At 41.2% G+C, this 19,460-nt stretch overlaps 1 protein-coding gene across 7 annotated transcripts in view; it reads left to right on the top strand.

The window, feature by feature from the left end:
* Positions 1-16,953, top strand: part of DENND5B (DENN domain containing 5B) — a 228,305-nt gene extending 211,352 nt beyond the window's left edge. For 5 of the 7 annotated variants that reach the window (XM_021092092.1, XM_021092094.1, XM_021092093.1 and 2 more), the window contains 5 exons: positions 867-1,054; positions 6,467-6,549; positions 6,766-6,892; positions 9,591-9,765; positions 11,777-15,824. In XM_021092092.1, the coding sequence (XP_020947751.1) occupies positions 867-1,054; positions 6,467-6,549; positions 6,766-6,892; positions 9,591-9,765; positions 11,777-11,960 (757 nt within the window). In that variant the 3' untranslated portion in view covers positions 11,961-15,824. Of the gene's footprint in view, positions 1-866; positions 1,055-6,466; positions 6,550-6,765; positions 6,893-9,590; positions 9,766-11,776 lie in introns of all 7 variants that reach the window. The other 2 variants (XM_021092091.1, XM_021092090.1) reach the window with 2 other exon arrangements.

Consider the following 19,460-nt stretch of genomic DNA (forward strand, 5'->3'; position numbering starts at 1 on the left):
TAATGGTTAAATGTGACAGCAGTTTATGACTATAGAAGATAGAATGCATTTTTCAGCGATTCATACTGAAGTGATTAGGAGTAAAATGTCCTGATGTGTGTAATTTACTTTAAAATACTTTAAAAAACAAAAAATAAAAATAATGTATATGGGGAAAATGTTATATCTAGGTCTTTTTTTGTTTTGGCTTTGTTTGTTTGTTTGTTTGTTTGCTTATTGCTTTAGGGCAGCACTCGAGGCATATGGAGTTTCCCAGGCTAGGGGGTGCATTGGAGCTGCAGCTGCTGGCCTCCGCCACAGCCACAGCAACCCAGGATCCAAGCTGAGTCTGCAACCTGCACCACAGCTCATGGCAACACCAGATCCCCGACCCACTGAGTGAGGCCAAGAATTGAACCCATATCCTCATGGATACTAGCCAGATTCATTTCCGCTGTGCCACAATGGGAACTACTAGGTCATAATTTTTATAATGAAGAAAACAACCCACAGGCACTAAAATGATGGGCTTCAACCACAGTGCCATTTAAAAATACTGATTAAGGAGTTCCCATCATGGTGCATCGGAAACAAATCTGACTAGGAACCATGAGATTGTGGGTTCAATCCCTGGACTCGCTCAGTGGGTTAAGGATCTGGTGTTGCTGTGAGCTGTGGTGTAGGTCAAAGACATGGCTCAGATCCCACGTTGCTGTGGCTGTGGTGTAGGCCGGCGGCTACAGCACCTATTAGATCCCTAGCCTGGGAACCTCCAGATGCCACTGTGTGGCCCTAAAAAAAAAAAAAAAAAACAATAAATAAATAAATAATACTGATTAAAGCTAGTAAAATATTGGTGATTCCGAAGTTTGTCTCTGTCCTACCAGGTTTCCATGTGGGCGGTGGCTGGGGAAAGGCATTGATGATGGAAGCCTGGAGAGAATTCTCATTGGAGAATTGATGACATCAGCAGCAGATGAGGATCTAGTAAAGCAGTGTCGGACTCCACCCCAGCAGAAATCACCCACCATGGCCAGGAGACTAAGCATCACTTCACTGACAGGAAAAAGTACCAGTAAATAGTTGGTTTTTTAATTTTCCAATGTGTTTCGAATGTTGCAGGCACCATGTGGCCATCTCATAGGAAACGGTTGTGTTAATGAATTCTGGTAAGGAGATTAAAAAGAAGAAAGCTGAGGAAAATTAATGTGAGAGAAAGGACTTTAAGAGTGTGGAGAGAAAAAAAGGGGAAAAAATAAGGCAAGATATTAACAAATAATTAAAAGCCTGACAAATTTAGATGTTGAAATCCAATCAAAACTGTATGCTCTGTTTTAATTAAGCTCTGGAAGTATGAATAAATAATATTTTGTCTGAAACATAAAGGAGGAATAAGGACAGTTATATATAGTACTCCTGCATCTAGTTATTGAAAGCCCTTATTCTAAGAGGAATTCTAAAAATTCTTCCCCCCCCCACCCCCAACTTCCTGTAGTATTAAAATACTATTTTTAAAAAAGTGAATTCTATGGATAGAATACTATGTTCACATCCCCCCCCCCTTTTTTTTGGCTTTTTAGGGCCACACCTGTGGCATATGAAAGTTCCCAGGCCAGGGATCGAATTGGATCTGCAGCTGCCAGCTTACACCTCAGCCACAGCAACATAGGATCTGAACTGCGTCTGCAGCCTATACCACAGCTCATGGCAATGCCAGATACTTAACCCACTGAGTGAGGCCAGGGATTGAACCTGCATCCCATGGATCTTTGTCAGGTTCATCACAGGAACACCTCACGTGTCATTTTTAATAGTGCAGTAAACTTCTAATATATACTAGTGTGGTCTTTAATAGGCTGAATAATGTCTCCTGAGGGCATAAGATTTTAATCCTTAGAATCTATAAATGAGGGGAGTTCCTGTTGGGGTTCAGCAGAAGTGAAACTAATATCCATGAGGATGCAGGATTCAATCCCTGGCTTTGCTCAGTGGGTTAAGGATCTGGTGTTGCCCTGGGCCGTAGTATAGTGTAGGCCGGCACCTATAGCTCCAATTCAACCCCTAACCTGGGAACTTCATATGCCGCAGATGCAGCCCTGAAAAAAGACAAAAAAAAAAAAAAAAGAATCTGTAAATATTACTTTATTTAGAAAAAGGATCTTTGCAAATGTAATTAAATTAAGAATCTTAAGATGGGCAGAGTATCCTAGAGTATCCAGGTGGGCCCTAAATGCAGCACATGTATTCTTACAAGAGGGAGGCAAAAGGAAGTTAGACACACCCACAGAGGAGACGACAGTAGAAAGATAAGAGGCAGAAACTGGAGTGATGTGGCCACAAGCCAAGGAATGTCAGAGCCTCAAGAAGCTTGAAGAGGCCACGAGCAGCTTCTTCTCTTGACCTTCCAGAGGGAGTGGAGCCCTGACCACACCTTGATTTCTATCCCGTGATTCTGATTTCTGAGTTGTGGCCTCCAGAACTGTGAGAGAATGAATTTCTTTGGGTTTTTTTTTTTTTTTTTTTTTTTGTCTTTTTGCCTTTTCTAGGGCCACTCCCACAGCATATGGAGGTTCCCAGGCTAGGGGTTGAATTGGAGCTGTAGCCACCGGCCTATGTCAGAGCCACAGCAACGCCAGATCCAAGCCGCCTCTGCGACCCACACCACAGCTAACGGCAACGCCAGATCCTTAACTCACTGAGCAAGGCCAGGGATCAAACCTGCAACCTCACGGTTCCTAGTCAGATTCGTTACCACTGAGCTACGACAGGAACTCCAATTTCTGCTTTTTTAAGTCCCCAGATTTGTGGTAATCTATTACAGGAACAGCAGAAAACTAATAAAAGTCAGTATGTTTTAGTGAAAAATCACGGAAGTTTATCAGTGAAGTGGTTATATTTCAACTTATACACAATAACTGTAAGTAGAATAACATATACCTGAGAAGTCCTTAGTTTACTAATAAAGCAGTTTCTGTAGATATTATTATTCTGCATTTGTCAGTACATGGTAATATACTATTAGAATGCTATAGTCTATAGAAATCTCCCTTATTCCTTCTCAAATCATTCCCTTTATTCATAATTCTTTTTTGCCTTCAGAAGTAAACTTCACACCAAACACACACTAGAATAGCTAAAATGTAAACAACTGATAATACCAAATACTGTTGAGGATGGAGGACAGTGGCTACAGAGGTGCAAGTTGGATCCCCAGCCCAGCTCAGTAGGTCAAAGGATGCTGTGTTGCCACAGCTCAGCTCAGATTCAGTCCCTGGCCCAGAAACTTCCATATGCCATGAGTGCGGCCATAAAAATATGGTGAATTTATTTTATGTAATACATTAATTATGCTTATTTAAAATTTAAAAGTAGAAGTTCACATTGTGGCTCAGTGGAAAGGAACCCAACTAGTATCCATGAGGATGCGGATTTGATCCCTGGCCTCACTCAGTTAACGATCTGGTGTTGCTGAGAGCTTCAGTGTAGGCTGCAGACGCAGCTCGGATCTGGAGTTGCTATGGCTGTGGCATAGGCCTGGCAGCTATAGCTCCAAATGGACCCCTAGCCTAGGAACCTCCATATGCCAAAAGTGTGGCCCTAAATTAAAAAAGTAAAATTGAATTAAATTAAAAAGTAGATTTCAGTTCAGTCCTTATAAATTATTACGGCTTCTAAATCAGTCTGATTTCATGGGGGTATTAATCTTTTGAGAGGTCTTATCTCCTACTTTTGGTCATATTTTCTTTACTTAATAAGCAGAAAAACAACTTTTCTTTTGGTTTTTTCAGGGCCACACCCATGGCATATGGAGGTTCCCAGGCTCAGGGTCGAATCGGAGCTGCAGCTGCCAGCCTACACCATAGCCACAGCAACATGGGATCTGCGACCTACACCACAGCTCAGGGCAATGCTGGATCCTTAACCCACCGAGTGAGGCCAGGAATCAAACCTGTGTCCTCATGGATACTAGTTGGGTTTGTTACCACTGAACCACAACGGGAACTCCAGAAAAATTTTAAATAACATGAAACTCAGAAATGGCTAACTTGGTATTTTTTCAGTGTGTGCTGATCACTACAGGGTTCTTTTGAACTGAATAAAACCTTTCAAAATAGATCTTCATGTTGAAAAGAGAAAATATTCAGAGAAAGATAAAAATTAAAAAATTATTAGGAACTGAAGAGAACACAGAATCAGTCCTTTAACCATAAGAGGTTTCCATTTTAATAATTTTATATGTTGGTGTAAGAAAAACTTGAGTTTTACTTGAAAAATGTTTTATGCAAGAAATCCTCTAGCAGTATGAATTCAAAGATTCTTAAATTCTAGAATCTATACATTTGTTTTATGTAGTATGATGTATGAGTTCAATTTAAGAGCTAATCTCAAAAAAGGGGGGGGGGGAGGTTTCCTGTTGTGGCTCAGCAGGTTAAGAACCCATCTATGAGGATGCGGATTCGTCCCTGGCCTCGCTCAGTGGATTAAGGATCCAGTGTTGCCGTGAACTATGGTGTAGGTCACAGATTGCATCTTGGATCCCTCGTTACTGTGGCTGTGGCATAGGCTGGCAGCTGCAGCTCTGATTTAACCCCTAGCCTGGGAACTTCCATGTGCCACAGATGCAACCCTAAAAAGCAAAAAAAAAAAAAAAAAGCTAATTATAAGAGTTCCCAGAGTTTCCATCGTGGTGCAGTGGAAACAAATCCAACTAGGAACCATGAGATTGCGGGTTCGATCCCTGGCCTTGCTCAGTGGGTTAAGGATCCAGGGTTGTTGTGAGCTGTGGTGTAGGTCACAGACACGGCTCGGATCTGGCGTTGCTGTGGCTCTGGCATAGGCCAGTGGCAACAGCTCCAATTAGACCCCTAGCCAGGAAACCTCCATGTGCTGAGGGTGCGGCCCTCAAAAGACAAAAGACCAAAAAAATAAAATAAAATAAAAGAGTTCCCTGGTGGTTTAGGGGTTAGGACTCAGTGGCCCAGGTTCAATCCCTGTTTTAGGAATGATCCTATTTCAAGTCACTGCACAGCATAGCTAAAAAAAAAAAAAAAGAAGAAGAAGAGTTAATCACGGAGTTCCTGTCGTGGCTCAGAAACTAATGAATCAGACTAGGAACCTTGAGGTTGAGGGTTTGATCCCAGGCCTTGCTCGGTGGGTTAAGGATCCAGCGTTGCCATGGGCTTTGGTGTAGGTCTGACGCAGCTCGGATCCTACATTGCTGTGGCTCTGGAGTAGGCCGGCGGCTACAGCTCCAATTAGACCCCTAGTCTGGGAACCTCCATATGCCACAGGAGCAGCCCTAGAAAAGGCAAAAAAGACAAAAAAAAAAAAAAAAAAAAAAGAGTTAATCACTACAAGAAAATACCGAGTATTTAATCTTTCTCTTTTTACTTACTTCTGTCCCTGGATAAAACCTATTTATCATCTTTTTTTCTTTCCCTTCTTTTTCTCCCTTTTTTCTTTTTAAATTATTCTTGGGGTTTGGGAGGCAAGGTTGCTTTAGATTCCATTCAAGCAGCTCACCAAGCTCTCCCTCAGGAAACGAGGCCTGGGTGAGCAAGTGCCGGCTGAGAGAATGAAGCGGTGCCCAGATGGATAGACTGGCCAGAAAGAAGCAGTTCTGGACTTCAGTCAAGGTCTCCCTGTGCACCTGACATCTTCCCTTTACTTACTTTATTTATTTATTTGTTTATTTACTTATTTCATTTTTAGGGAGGCACCTGCAGCATATGGAAGTTCCCAGGCTAGGGGTCGAATTGGAGCCATACCTGCTGGCCTGCACCATAGCCACAGCAACGCCGGATTGGAGCCATGTCTGCAAACTACTCCGGCAGCTTGCAGTCATGCCAGATCCTTTACCAACTGAGCGAGGCCAGGCATCCAGCCCAACTCAGGGGCACTCTTAACCCACTGAACTACAACGGGAACCCTTTCCCTTTATTTCAAACACAACAGCAAAATACACATACCAAGTTAGACATTGAGCGCTCCAGAAGCCTTGGTCTGTGCTGGCTAAGGGACTCAAGGTGAGTGGGATAAGCAGGTACCTGAAGAAGATACTGTGTGTCTTTCCCACCTCACTCCTTTTATCTGGGCACTTGCTAGCACTTTGTGACAGGCACCATGCCAGGTGATTTACACCTAATATCTCATTCACTTTTCCCAGTGACCCATGAGGTGTGTATTTCCCTGGTTTTAGGTTGAAGAAACTTAAACTTAGAGGTAGGTAGACATTTGACCAGGGTTATAGATTGCAGGTGGTAAGACTGGGATTTGAATCCCAGAGGGCTCTCAGATTCTTTTTTATCCTATATGCTGATACACCTCTCACTTGGCCAGACTGGCTAAGGCAAGTTTCACAGAGCCCCTGACAAGCCAGCCTGCTCTAGTGGAGTGTTTCCTACACAAGCAGGCACAGTTGATGCCCTGTAGTACTTCGGTTTATTTCTCTTGCATGAGAATTTAGCCATTGTTCATTATTTTTCAGAACCCAATGCTGGACAGATCCAAGAAGGAATTGGAGAAGCTGTGAACAATATTGTGAAACATTTTCACAAACCTGAAAAAGAGGTATGCCGGACTATAAAACTTAATATGGTAGGATTTTAAAGCTGCTTTTATACATGATACATAAGGCAGTCAAAGATGCTTTAATTTTCAAATGTAAGCTTTCTAATAGCTGCAAAAACGTGCTTCATAACTACCCTCAGCACTTGTTCCTCTAGTGTTTTTCTTAAACATGGATGCAGGAGCTTATCCTTTGGTGCTTTGTGTTACGCTCCACAGAGAGGAAGCCTCACCGTGTTGCTCTGTGGAGAGAGTGGCTTAGTGGCAGCACTTGAGCAAGTTTTCCACCATGGCTTCAAATCTGCTCGCATCTTTCACAAGAACGTTTTCATCTGGGACTTCATAGGTAAATTAAAGCAGGTGTATGTTATTATAAGGTTAGAAAACTCAGCGACCCGGGAATTTGAGTTGAATAAGGGTTAGTGATACGGTATATGTTTTTCAAAGTAAATATCAAATAAGCAGTATCTGTGCTTTTCATTCAATTCAACAAATATATGTGTCTACAATATTCTAAACATTACTCTAGACGCTCAAGATATATACATCAAGATAAAAATAAAACATTACAACATTTTAAGTCAACTACTTCAGTAAAAATTCTTTAAAAAGTAAACAAAACTTAAACATTCCTATGATTGGAGTTCCCTGGTGGCCTAGTGGTTAAGGATTTGGCATTGTCACTGCTATGGCTCTGATTATTGCTGTGGCTCAGGTTTGATGCCTGGCCCAGGAACTTCCACTTGCCATGGATGTGGCCAAAAAAATATTTCCTATGGTTGACAAACTTATGAACTGTTGGGGGCAGGAGGACAAACAATATACAAAAACGTAACAAATAGGTAATTCATCTAATATGTTGGAAGGTCATCGTTGATCTGGAAAAAAAAAAAATATAGCAAGGGGAAAGGAAGTGAAATGGGAGTACTTTTTCAAATGGGGCCATTATAGGCTTTGTAACATTTGAACAAAAACTTGAAGAAAGTGAGGAAGTAAGTCTCAGAATATGGAGAGGAGGGTACTCCAGGCTGAGAGAAGTAACCTAGCAAAGGCTTGGCCTTTTATGGAGTAGCAAGGAGGTGAATATGACTGGAGCAGATTGAGGGAGAGAGAGTGGCAGGTATTGGGAGAGAGAAAAGGTTTGTACTGCCAGAGCCGGGTTGTGCAGGACCTTCTAGGCCTTTGGAAGCACTTTGGTCTTTATTCTGAATGGAATGGGAAATCATTGGAAGGCTTGGAGCTAAGGAGTAACATGATATAATTTATGTTTTAAAAGGATTACTTTGAGATCCTGCTCTGTAGCACTGGGAACTATATCTAGTCACTTATAATGGAGCATGATAATGTGAGAAAAAACCATCTATACATGTATGTGTAACTGGGTCACCATGCTGTAGAGTAGAAAATTGACAGAACACTGTAAACCAGCTATAATGAAAAAAAAATAAAAATCATTATATAAAAAATAAATAAAAATAAAAGGATTACTCTAGGAGTTCCCTTGTGGTGCAGCAGGATAAGCATCTGGCATTGTCACTGCAGCAGCTTGGGTCACTGCTGTGGCACAGGTTCAATCCTTAGCCCAGGAACTTCCACATGCTGTGGTACAACCAAAAAAAAAAAAAAAAAAATTACACTAGCAGTCCAATATGGTAATCACTAGCCACATGGCCACATGTGGCTGTTTATTGTTTTAATTAATTAATTAATTTTGGGGCTTTTTAGGACCACACATGTGGCATATGGAAGTGCCCAGGCTAGGGGTCAAATCGGAGCTGAAGCTCCACAGCCACAGCAATGAGGGATCTGAGCCACCTCTGTGACCTACGCCACAGCTCACAGCAACAACGGATCCTTAACCCACTGAGCAAGGCCAGGAATCGAACCTGAATCCTCATGGATACTAGTTGGGTTCATTACCACTGAGCCACAACGGGAACTCCTCACATGTGGCTATTTAAATTGACCTAATTTAAATTAAAATTAACATTCACTTTCTTAATCACATCAGCCCTGATAGTAGCTATAGAATTGGACCTTGCAGATATAGTACATTTCCAACATCAAGTTTTATTGGAATGTGCTGCTCTAGCTTCCTAAGCTTTGTACTCTTTATTTTGATATGCAGCTCTTCTACAATTCCCAGTGTACTTTGATGGGGTGATTAATCATTTTGTGTTTCATTCAGCCTAGATGAAGTAGTTGATTTTTTGTTTTGCTTTTTAGTGCCACACCTGTGACATACGGATGTTCCCAGGCTAGGGGTCCAGTTGGAGCTACAGCTGCCAGCCTACGGCACAGCCCCAGAAACACCAGATCCGAGCCGCGTCTGCAACCTACACCACAGCTCAAGGCAACGCTAGATCCTTAACCACTGAGCGAGGCCAGGGATCGAACCCGCATCCTCATGGATTGTAGTTGGGTTCATTAACCACTGAGCCACGAAAGGAACTCCCTGAAGTAGTTGATTTTATCCAGTTTTTAGACAAAGGAAAGTTGACAAAGCAAGGCCACATAGGAACTCCTGGAATTTTTTTCTTTTGGAACTCCTGGAATCTTACTGCTTCTGCTTCCACTGTGTCTGTACATCACTCTTCCTCAGATTTACTGAATCATTTCCATTTTAAGAATTTTGTTGCAAAGTGTTAACCAGCCATTCTGTAGCTAGAACAGAGGGCACTACCTTAGTAGCTGCCAAGTCTTTGCAGTTTACTACTAGAAAGCTCCAGTCTTAGCAGATAAGTCCATGTTTGTTTTCTTCTTTACTGTCAATTGCTGTTTCTTGAAGATGTTCTAAAGAATGTTCTAAAGAATTCCTTCTGGAAAGCACTCTAGATTAGAAAATAAACTTCTAGAAGCATATTGTTCTGCCATGAAACATGGGCCTCTAGAATTTATTGTGAAACCAGTGATAATGGTTTTGATTTCAGGAATGGCTATAATGTAAAGCATCATTTGTGTTTCCGGAATAAACTAAATGATTTATCTTTTTGTACATGATGTATTGATGTGTAGTATGATGCAATTCTGGTTTCCTTCCCCAGAGAAAGCAGTTGCTTATTTTGAAACCACTGACCAGATTCTAGACAATGAAGATGACGTCCTCATTCAGAAATCATCCTGCAAAACCTTCTGCCACTATGTAAATGCTATTAATACTGCACCCAGGAACATTGGGAAGGATGGCAAATTCCAGATTTTAGTTTGCCTTGGAACACGGTATAAAGCCAGCTCTTGACTTTCCCTATCTTTGTCATACGTTGAACAAGAGTTTAGAAGGGAATATACCAAATCATGTGCCTTGCAAAGCTCTCCCAGGGGGTTTTTTCACTCCAGGTCTTCTGAGACTGGGGTTTATTAGGTGCTTGTTATGTGTTGGGTACTGTACTGAATACTTCACATACATTATCTCATTTAATCTTCCTGTCACTTGACCACTACCACTAGATGGGGTAGCAGTTGATACCCCCATTGCATAGAGGAGAAAACAGAAAATAGAAGAGGCACTGATAAGTTAACAGATTTCTCCAAGGTCAGAGGCAGAGCCAAGATTCACCAGTCTCATTCCAGAGCCCACAGCTCTGAACCATTACACAGTACTGGCACCAGACGTAGGTAGATAGGTAGTAGGTAGACAGGTAGATAATTAGACACATCAGCACATACACACATGTATAGTTACTACGAAGAGCTTGTATAGTGTGTATACGCTACCATGTTGCTTTAAATTTAATAACATGAGATTCTTACTATCTAAATAATTTTTTAGCTATATAAAGTCTCCTCCTTAAGACAATTTCCTACCCCTTTCTTTTTTAAAAAATGACATATAAGAGCTGTACAATCCATTAATTTTATTATTTTATTTTATTTTGCTTTTTAGGGCCACAGGTGTGGCATATGAAAGTTCCCAAGCTAGGGATCAAATCAGAGCTGCATCTACGACCTATGCCACAACTTAACGGCAACACCAGAGCTATAACCCACTGAGTGAGGCCAGGGATCAAAACTGCATCCTCATGGTTGCTAGTTGGGTTTGTTACCTCTGAGCCACAATGGGAACCCAATCCATTAATTTTAAAACAACTCTCAGAATTGGAAGAAATGAAACAGAAACCTTAATATTTTTTAAAGTTATTCTTGAAGCATTTGTTTTCTTCTAATCCCCTAGAGCCCCAGAGAAAGTTTCAAGATAGCCTAGTGGCTGTCCTTGTCATGAAGGTGCAGAGGTATTCAGTGAGGATGTGTTAGCTCCTTAGTGACAGCTAACTAATATCAGTGTAAGAGGAAATACTGAAGATTGAGATTCTGTCCAGAAACAACTGGTTTACTGAACTAAGTTCTGTATTCCTCTTAACCAAAGGGACCCAATTGCAGCTGTGCTTTTAAAGTTCCTTCTTGTTTTTTTGTGGGTTTTTTTTTTTGTCTTTTCTATGGCCGCACTCACAGCATATGGAGGTTGCCAGGCTAGAGGTCTAATCAGAGCTACAGCCGCTGGTCTACACCACAGCCACGTCTGCGACATACACCACAGCTCATGGCAACACCGGATCCTTAGCCCACTGAGCAAGGCCAGGGATCGAACCCACAACCTCATGGTTCCCAGTCGGATTCGTTAACCTTTGAGCCACAGCAGGAACTCCTTAAAATTCCTTTTGAACATGATCCTTATCTCCTTTTATCTCTTTACTGTTCTGATTTTAGACCAGTCCGACCCCTCTTTTGGTTTTAAAATCTTCTTAATGTTTTTCTGCTTTGATTTTGTTCCTTACCTTGTTATGTTGTGTAAGTTTTTTTGTTTTTTGTTTTTAATGCTAGTCCCTGCAGCTTAATGGAGTCTTTCTTCCCAAAAAGTCAGCATTGGCTTGCCTTGCCCTGGATGTCTGAGTAAATCTCTGTAAAAAGAATGCAAAATAATATTCTGTCCCTTTTTAAAAGTGATATTATCAGAATAGGGAATTTCTTTAATATGTGTAAGTCCTCATAGCCAACTTGTGCAGACCCACTTTTAAAATCTGATGGGTGTGCCATTAGCTTACACTGTCTCATTACTGTATCTTTTTAACCAGTAATTACCCAACTACTGGACTTGGGTTTCCTCTCTGGTGATCTCAGAGGCTTAGCTAGATGTTGCCCCATCCAGCCCCATACCTTCCCCTGAAAGCGCTGCATGCCTTGTTCTGCAGCAGAGGCAGCTGTGCTCAGGACTTGTTTCTGTCTGCCTCTGTAGGGATCGCCTGCTCCCACAGTGGATTCCGCTGTTAGCCGAGTGTCCTGCTATCACCCGAATGTATGAGGAGAGCGCCCTCCTTCGAGACCGCATGACCGTCAACTCCCTCATCCGCATTTTGCAAACCATCCAGGACTTCACCATAGTCTTAGAAGGATCACTCATCAAAGGAGTGGATGTGTAACCCAATTAGCTAGAAACTCTCAGTCCAGACCCCTTGTTCCTGAACCTTCCCCAGCAGTGGGGGCCCGATGCGGACTTGTCTGATGAGGTAGGGAGCCACTAGGGGGCAGCACACCATATCCCCCAATTTGAACAATCCTCATGCTGCAGACAAGGTTAAATGCTGTATTGTAGTTCATTTGAACCTGGAATTTAGTATAAAATAGAGTATTTTCATGTGTTAGATGTGTGTAAATATGCTCTCTTCTTTAAGAAATTATATTACTCTAATAAGATACTTTTCTTAGATTGAAAATTCCTGTGATTTAAAATAAGTAGTTTAAAAGTATTGGGAGTTGGGGGGTAGGGTGGGGAGTGGTGCTAGTCAGGAAGAAGCCAGTAAACATGTAAATATAGTACAAGCCGGCGGGGCTCTTTTTTCCTCCAGGTATCACACAGAATGCATTGTTACATCCTGGCCATCCATCCCAGTTCCCATCCTTTGTATTGTGAATGTAGACAACTTTACCTACTGTATGGGGTAGGAGTCCTCACTTGTGTCTTTTAAGTTTCAAATAATTTCCTACATTTGAATCGAGTCACTTTTCCAGTCTTTTGGAAGAATGTTTCCGTCAGCACAAGATGAAGATATAATTCAAATATTTTGAATACTGGACCCCAGGAGCTTGGCTGAACTGGAAAGAGAACACACAAAGTCCTGAGAAGTGTGTTAAATTGTGGGATTATAACTTCTTTACACTTTGGAAAGATTAGCCTAGACTAACTTCATTCTTGGCATTTTTATTCTTGTTATTTGAGGTACTTTGGGGAGACGTGATTTTCAGAGTGTTGGCCTCATAGTTGGAAGAACTGCAAACAGCGGTTTGATTCTGTACTTTTAATTTGGCCACCTCAACCCGGGAGTGGTCCCTTACCTCTTCAGGATAACCACAAACCCAGTCTTTGTTAGGTTCCAGTCAACCCCCCCTCCCCCCGCATGCCCATCCCCCCTCAGGAAAAGGAAAGAATGTCTAAGAAGGGGGAGGGCTCTGTGTGGCTTGGAATGTCTTTGTGAAAGTATTTGTTGACCATGATAATGCAAATAACCGAAGAGCAGAGAAAGAATGAACTCTTTCTGGGTGTTTCAGGGCAAGCTTCACGTTCCTTTGTAAGCGGGACGGTAATGTAAAACAGCTGGCCCAGAGAAGGGCAAAGCCAGTTCAGCACAAGACTGGCAAAATGGAAGCAAAACAAGAGGCAACAGTTTTTAAAGACCAAACGTTGTGAGTAACTTTCCAGTTTGGTATTTTGTAAGAAAGATAAATACATGTGATGTTAGCTTGTTACCTTAAGTCCTCATCTTATGTTGGGTCCTGTAAGTCTAATTAGGCATTTGCACATTGTTAGCAGCGAAATTGTCTCAGCAGAGCTCTAGATTTTATTCCCAGTTGTGGCTGAGAAACCCAGCCACGGCCTCTCAGGACCCTTGTATAATCCGAGGGTCCTGGGCTTTAGCCAACAGTGTTGTTTCTCTTTTTTCCTGGAGAAAGAAACTAATGAAACAAGTGCCTCCCTCCCTTTATCAAACACTGTATTCAGCCAAGGCCCACCCTCTTTTAATCTGTGACGAAGAAAGCACTTGAGGAGAGAAGGGGGAATTGAAGGGAGCATTTAGAATCCCACGAAAGGGTTTAAGATGGTTCTGGGTGATCTGGGTAGACCAGAAATTTGTTTGCCTGCAGCTAAAGTGTGTCTCTGGTGGTGTGGGTCTTCCAGGGATGTGGCAATTCTGTTATGGGAGACATCCAGAACCTGTTTCACAGCAGGCTCTTCTTGTTTCAATGATGAGAAATCATAGAATGATCCAGTCCAGGGTTTTGTTCTTGTTACCCTTTCCAAAGGCCATGCTTCTGACACACTCTGGGCAAACAGAGAGATGACTTAGACTAGCATGCTAGAATTGATTCATGTAGTCCCGCCTTCTCATTTATGGGATGGGAACACTTAAGGATCCGAGAGATTAAAGTATTACCCCTACTCCTGGTCAGTGACAACACAGGGTCTAGAATTCCTTTTCTTTTTTTTTTTTTTTTTTTTTTCTTACACCAGGCTGCATGAGACAGACCCCCAATGCATTCTTATTAATAGTCTTTCTACCTTTGGATCTTTATTTATCCACCTATACAGGTAGGACATAAGGATGAATATTCATTTGTAATAATCATCTACAAGGATTCATATTCATTTTAACAAATTGTCCTCAAGTTATAGAGAATTACACCTGTTGTGAAAACTAGGAGCAAAATTTGATTGGGAAGTCTATGAATAAAACCATTACTCTAAGGCGTTCCCATCATGGCTCAGTGGTTAACAAATCCAACTAGGAACCATGAGGTTGTGGGTTCGATCCCTGGCCTTGCTCAATGGGTTAAAGATCTGGTGTTGCCGTGAGCTGTGGTGTAGGTTGAAGACACAGCTTGGATCCCAAGTTGCTGTGGCTGTGGTGTAGGCCAGCAGCTACAGCTCTAATTAGACCCCTAGACTGGGGACCTCCATATGCCGCGGGTGCAGCCCTAGAAAAGACAACAAACAAACAAACAAATTACTTTAAAAAGTAATGACCCACCCAAAGCATTATACCTAAAGTCTTACTATCATCTGACTATAGTGGTGAAACGACTAATTTCAAAAAAAGCGAATCACACCAAAGCAGACATATCCTCCAGATGCCAGGCCCTTTAAAGTGGTCACCTTGGGAGTCCTTATACTAATACATAAGCCAGTGATAGAGCCAGTGTTCCAAACACCTGGGACCTCCTCGTGAGCTGCCTGAGTGACTTACAGCTCCTTCTTTTGAATATTGCCAGTGATGGTAAATGTTGACCTTTAGGAAAGAAATATCGTATTTGGAGACAACAGGAGGTCCTTATGTTCCAAGTTGATGAATGTAAAGGACATGTAAGCAGAGTTTGGGGTCACAGTTCTAAAGAAGTGAGATGATTCTTATGTGACTTATATATCTCTGAACCAATATCTAAATATTTTGAGCAGGACAGTAGCAGAGTCCTTAGAATAAAAGTACATGTAAATGTACATAGCCTTCTGAGCTGACTTTTGAAAGTTATTCAGAGGTATACTTTCTGCTATGTTCATTTTTTAAATTAATATAATTCCTTTGTCATCACACCTCAAAATACATAAAAGCCAATTTTGTAATTTTTTTTCCTTAAGATAAATTAAAGGTAATGTCTGAGGTCAAAATCAGTGTTCTCACATAATCGTAGCTTAAGAAGAAATTTCTTTTACACTAAATTGTCAAAAATATTACCTCTTGAAACATTTCTAAGTGTTTTTCAAATGTCCAGAAACTCCTAATCTCAACCGTTGTGACACAGCAGCATTACACTCATGTTGGTATTATGTGTGAGACCCTAAACTGTGCTCTGCCCAGGGACTCATTAGCGCCTTGAGAATGACTAAGGCTCAACGTGGAGTAGCATAAAGGACTGGAGAAAAATGGGCTACTGAAAAGAAAGTAAGACCTCCCAACTTTCCCCACCCTCTTTCCCACCAGGTGCAAGAATTTGATAGGAGAAACCTAAAGCTTGCAAAAGTTTGTGATTTTTCCCTCTAAAATTTATTTTAAATATGTCCCACATTTTTGTACCTTTTGTAATCCTGTGGTATTTACTTTCACATGGCTTTTAAAAAAATTATTTAAATGAACTTCTGTCCCACTGTAAGAATGAGACAGGGGAAATCTCTAATTGCTCCTATTTCCTTTTTTGGCAATAAAACACTGTTGTATTATGTAAATGTAGGTAAAAAAGGATAGAGACTATCTGTAACAGTTTATGTGTAGTGAACGTTGACACCTCTGAGATATTTTGAAACATGAGGCAACAAATAAGGACCTCGGATTCCCCAGGGAAATATTTATTTGACAGCATTGGGAGTGTAGCTCTTAATAATGAAACAGCTTCTTTCTGCTAAGAATGATCATTTTTCAGTAGATTTTTCATTTTGAGAACTGTGAGTATTTTCTCTGTCAGATTTATATAGAACCTGGTCTAGCCTTTACACCATTTGAAAGGACAATCTGAACCTTAGCTATTTATATTTCAGTATTAACACACCTTCATTGATTGAAAATGGAGTCTGGAGATCTTCTCTACTTTTATTAAGTGAATCCTATTCCCAAGTCATCCACTATATTTGAAGTCCGTGTTTCTTATATAAGTATTTGTTACCTTACCCTTTCACATAAAAGGAGACAGAAATAAACAATAAACTACAAGGTCTCTTATTTCTATTAAAATACTTTATAAATCTCTTGAATCAAAATGATTTCCAAGCTTTCTGAAGAGGATGCCAACGGAGTGTGATCAGAATAATTCAAGGAGAACCTTATCCTTTCAGATCTTAGCAGACCTGATCCTCCTCTCAAGGACAAAATAAAGATTGGCTCCAAAAATGTATCACATTGAGCATTTAATACCAGAGTAGAAAAAAATCAACCAAAAAATTTCTCTTCATTAGAAGGAATCCAGGGTATCCTTGGGTAGAGTGGGAGAGAATCATGCTTGACTAGATTTCCTAAATGTTTTGCGTGTGGCTCCAGGCTCTATTCCAAACAACGGACAGATCTTGGTAACAGTAGAGAGGTACAGTAAGAGTTCCTGTTGTCAATCAAATGAGGGTGTTAAACATACAGAAAAAGTCCTCTGTGTTACACTTGAACCATGTATAAATGTACTCTGTGTATCTTTTTTTTTAAATGAGCATTTCTGCATTTAAATTATATTGTTTTTCTTGGTGTTGTTAACAGAATGCATCAAAACTGGATTTTTTAATTTCTCATCTGAACATAATTAAAATTTAAAGAGTATTGTGATATCAAGCACTTTAACATACGTTATCAGAGAAACTGATGTGGGTTTTTCAGGTTTTGGAGTACATTTAAATATGACTTTTCATGCTTTGTTCTTTACAAATAAAACTGTGGGGTTGATACTTTGTTTTGCTTCATTATTATAGATTTGTAATACTAAGCAGTTCACGGGAGCAAGTGACTTCAGAAAGTAGAGAGATAAAACCATTATGAGAGAGAAAACTACCTAAAACTATTATGCAGTAGAAATGCTGCTGGGCAACTGGTTATCCAAAAGGGGTTAGAAAAAAGAAAAAAAAAAAAACAAAAAACTTGAGCCCTACCTCACACCATACAGGAAAATCAATTAATTATTGGGTTAATAACCTCAATGTAAAAAGCAAAATAAAAATATTAGAAGAAAATGTAGAATGTATTTATGAACTTGGGAAAGGGTAGTGTTTCTTAAACAAGACACTCAAAAATATAAAAGTTTTTGACTAAAAAAATTAATAATCCATAGTAAAGATGAAAGATTCATTGACTACCCACTAATCATACACATATACATGCATACGTAGGCATACAGCAGTTTAAACATATATACACTTCAAATTCCTGCTCTCATGGAATTTATATTCTAATGCAGGAGTTATACAATAAATGTGACAGAAAAGTAATACATATAATTGATAAAAAGCAAAGAAGAGGGATTGAAACTAGGGTTGGGGCTGCTTAGAGATGGACTGCAATTGTAAATGGATTAGCCACGGAAAGCCTCACAGAAATGGAGTTGTCTTTAGCTGAGATTGGAAAAAGCATAGGAGGAATAAGTTTGCAAGAGGAACATCAAGAACTTACTTTTGGACTTAAGTTTGGCAAACCTGTTAGACATCCAAGTAAAAATGCCAAGTAGGCAGTTGTGTTACAGATTAGGAGTTCAGGGAAATAATGCTATATTTGTCAGGGTCCACATCAGGAGTTAGAAGCCACACAACAATTTGAAGAGGGGTAAAGAACTACATTAGAGTTCTCCAGAGAAACAGAACCAACAGGACGTGTGTGTGTGTGTGTGTGTGTGTGTGTGTGTGTGTGTGTGTGTACACAGAGAGATTATTTTAAGGAATTGGCTCACAGCATGGTGGAGCCTTGGTAAATCCAAAATCTGCAGGGTAGGCTGGTGAGCTGGAGAACCAGGGAAAGAGTTCTGTCTCAAAGACAGTTGACTGGCAGAATTCCTTCTGGCTAAGAAGAGGTCAGTCTATGCTCTGTTAAGGCCTTTGACTGATTGGATGAGGCCCACCAACGTTATGGAGAGAATATGCTTTACTCAAAGTCCACCAATGTAAATGTTAATCTCACCCAAAAAACACTTTCACAGAAACATCCAGAATAATGTTTAAGAATCTGGGCACCGGAGTTCCTGTCGTGGCGCAGTGGTTAACGAATCCGACTAGGAACCATGAGGTTGCGGGTTCGGTCCCTGCCCTTGCTCAGTGGGTTAACGATCCGGCATTGCCGTGAGCTGTGGTGTAGGTTGCTGACGCGGCTCGGATCCTGCGTTGCTATGGCTCTGGCGTAGGCCGGTGGCTACAGCTCCAATTCGACCCCTAGCCTGAGACCCTCCATATGCCGCGGGAGTGGCCCAAGAAATAGCAACAACGACAAAAAGACAAAAAAAAAAAAAAAAAAAAAAGAATCTGGGCACCGTGGGAGTTCCCTTCATGGCTCAGTGGTTAACGAGCCCAACTAGCATCCATGAGGACACAGGTTCGATCCCTGGCCTCGCTCAGTGGGTTAAGGATCCAGCATTGCTGTGAGCTGTGGTGTAGGTCACAGACATGGCTCAGATCCTGTGTTGCTATGGCTGTGACATAGGCTGGCAGCTGTAGCTCCAATTCAACCCCTAGCCTGGGAACTTCCATATGCTGCAGGAGCGGCCATAAAAAGCACAAAAAAGAAAAAAAATAATCTGGGCAACATGGCCCAGCCAAGCTGACACATAAAATTAACCATCAGAGGCTACTATAACAAACAATCAGAATGACAGAGGATTTGTTGCTAAGCAATAAAAAGAACCCTAAAGAATATAAGAATACAAGAATAAGCTCCTAAAGGAGCCTCTCCCCCTTAGACTGAGCATCTGATTTTATTAGGGCACAGCCATGGCACACTGAATGACAACTTTACTGAGATGTTGCACTAGTGCCACTTGTTTGGAATCTGCTGTCAGGTGCCAGGCAACATCCATGGGGCGTGCTGTCTCCTTGAACTTGCTGGGAAACCGCTGGAGAGGGTACCAAGGAAGACATCCATGGTGTTACACCAGTAAACTTCACTGCAGAGCCATCCAAAGGGGGTGCCAAATGAGGTTACCCTCTGCTTTAAGAGCAGGAGCTGCCTATTACAAGAGCCCACAGAGCGGGGCCCAGCAGAACTAGGAAGAAGAGCACCCTCCTAGAGTGCCCCTCCAGTGCATTCTGTTGACAAAGGTTACCACTGTGCCAACTGACAAAGAAGAAATGTTGGTAAGAGGGTCTAGCTCCATTGTTGTAGAGCAAGCAACGGAGGATGCATTTGGAGCTAAAAGGCAATAAAATTGATAACTGGCGCAGTTTAGTTCCTTATATTCAGCCAAAGAAGAAACAAAAA

Source organism: Sus scrofa, chromosome 5, assembly GCF_000003025.6.
Source record: "Sus scrofa isolate TJ Tabasco breed Duroc chromosome 5, Sscrofa11.1, whole genome shotgun sequence".
Lineage (NCBI taxonomy): Eukaryota > Metazoa > Chordata > Mammalia > Artiodactyla > Suidae > Sus > Sus scrofa.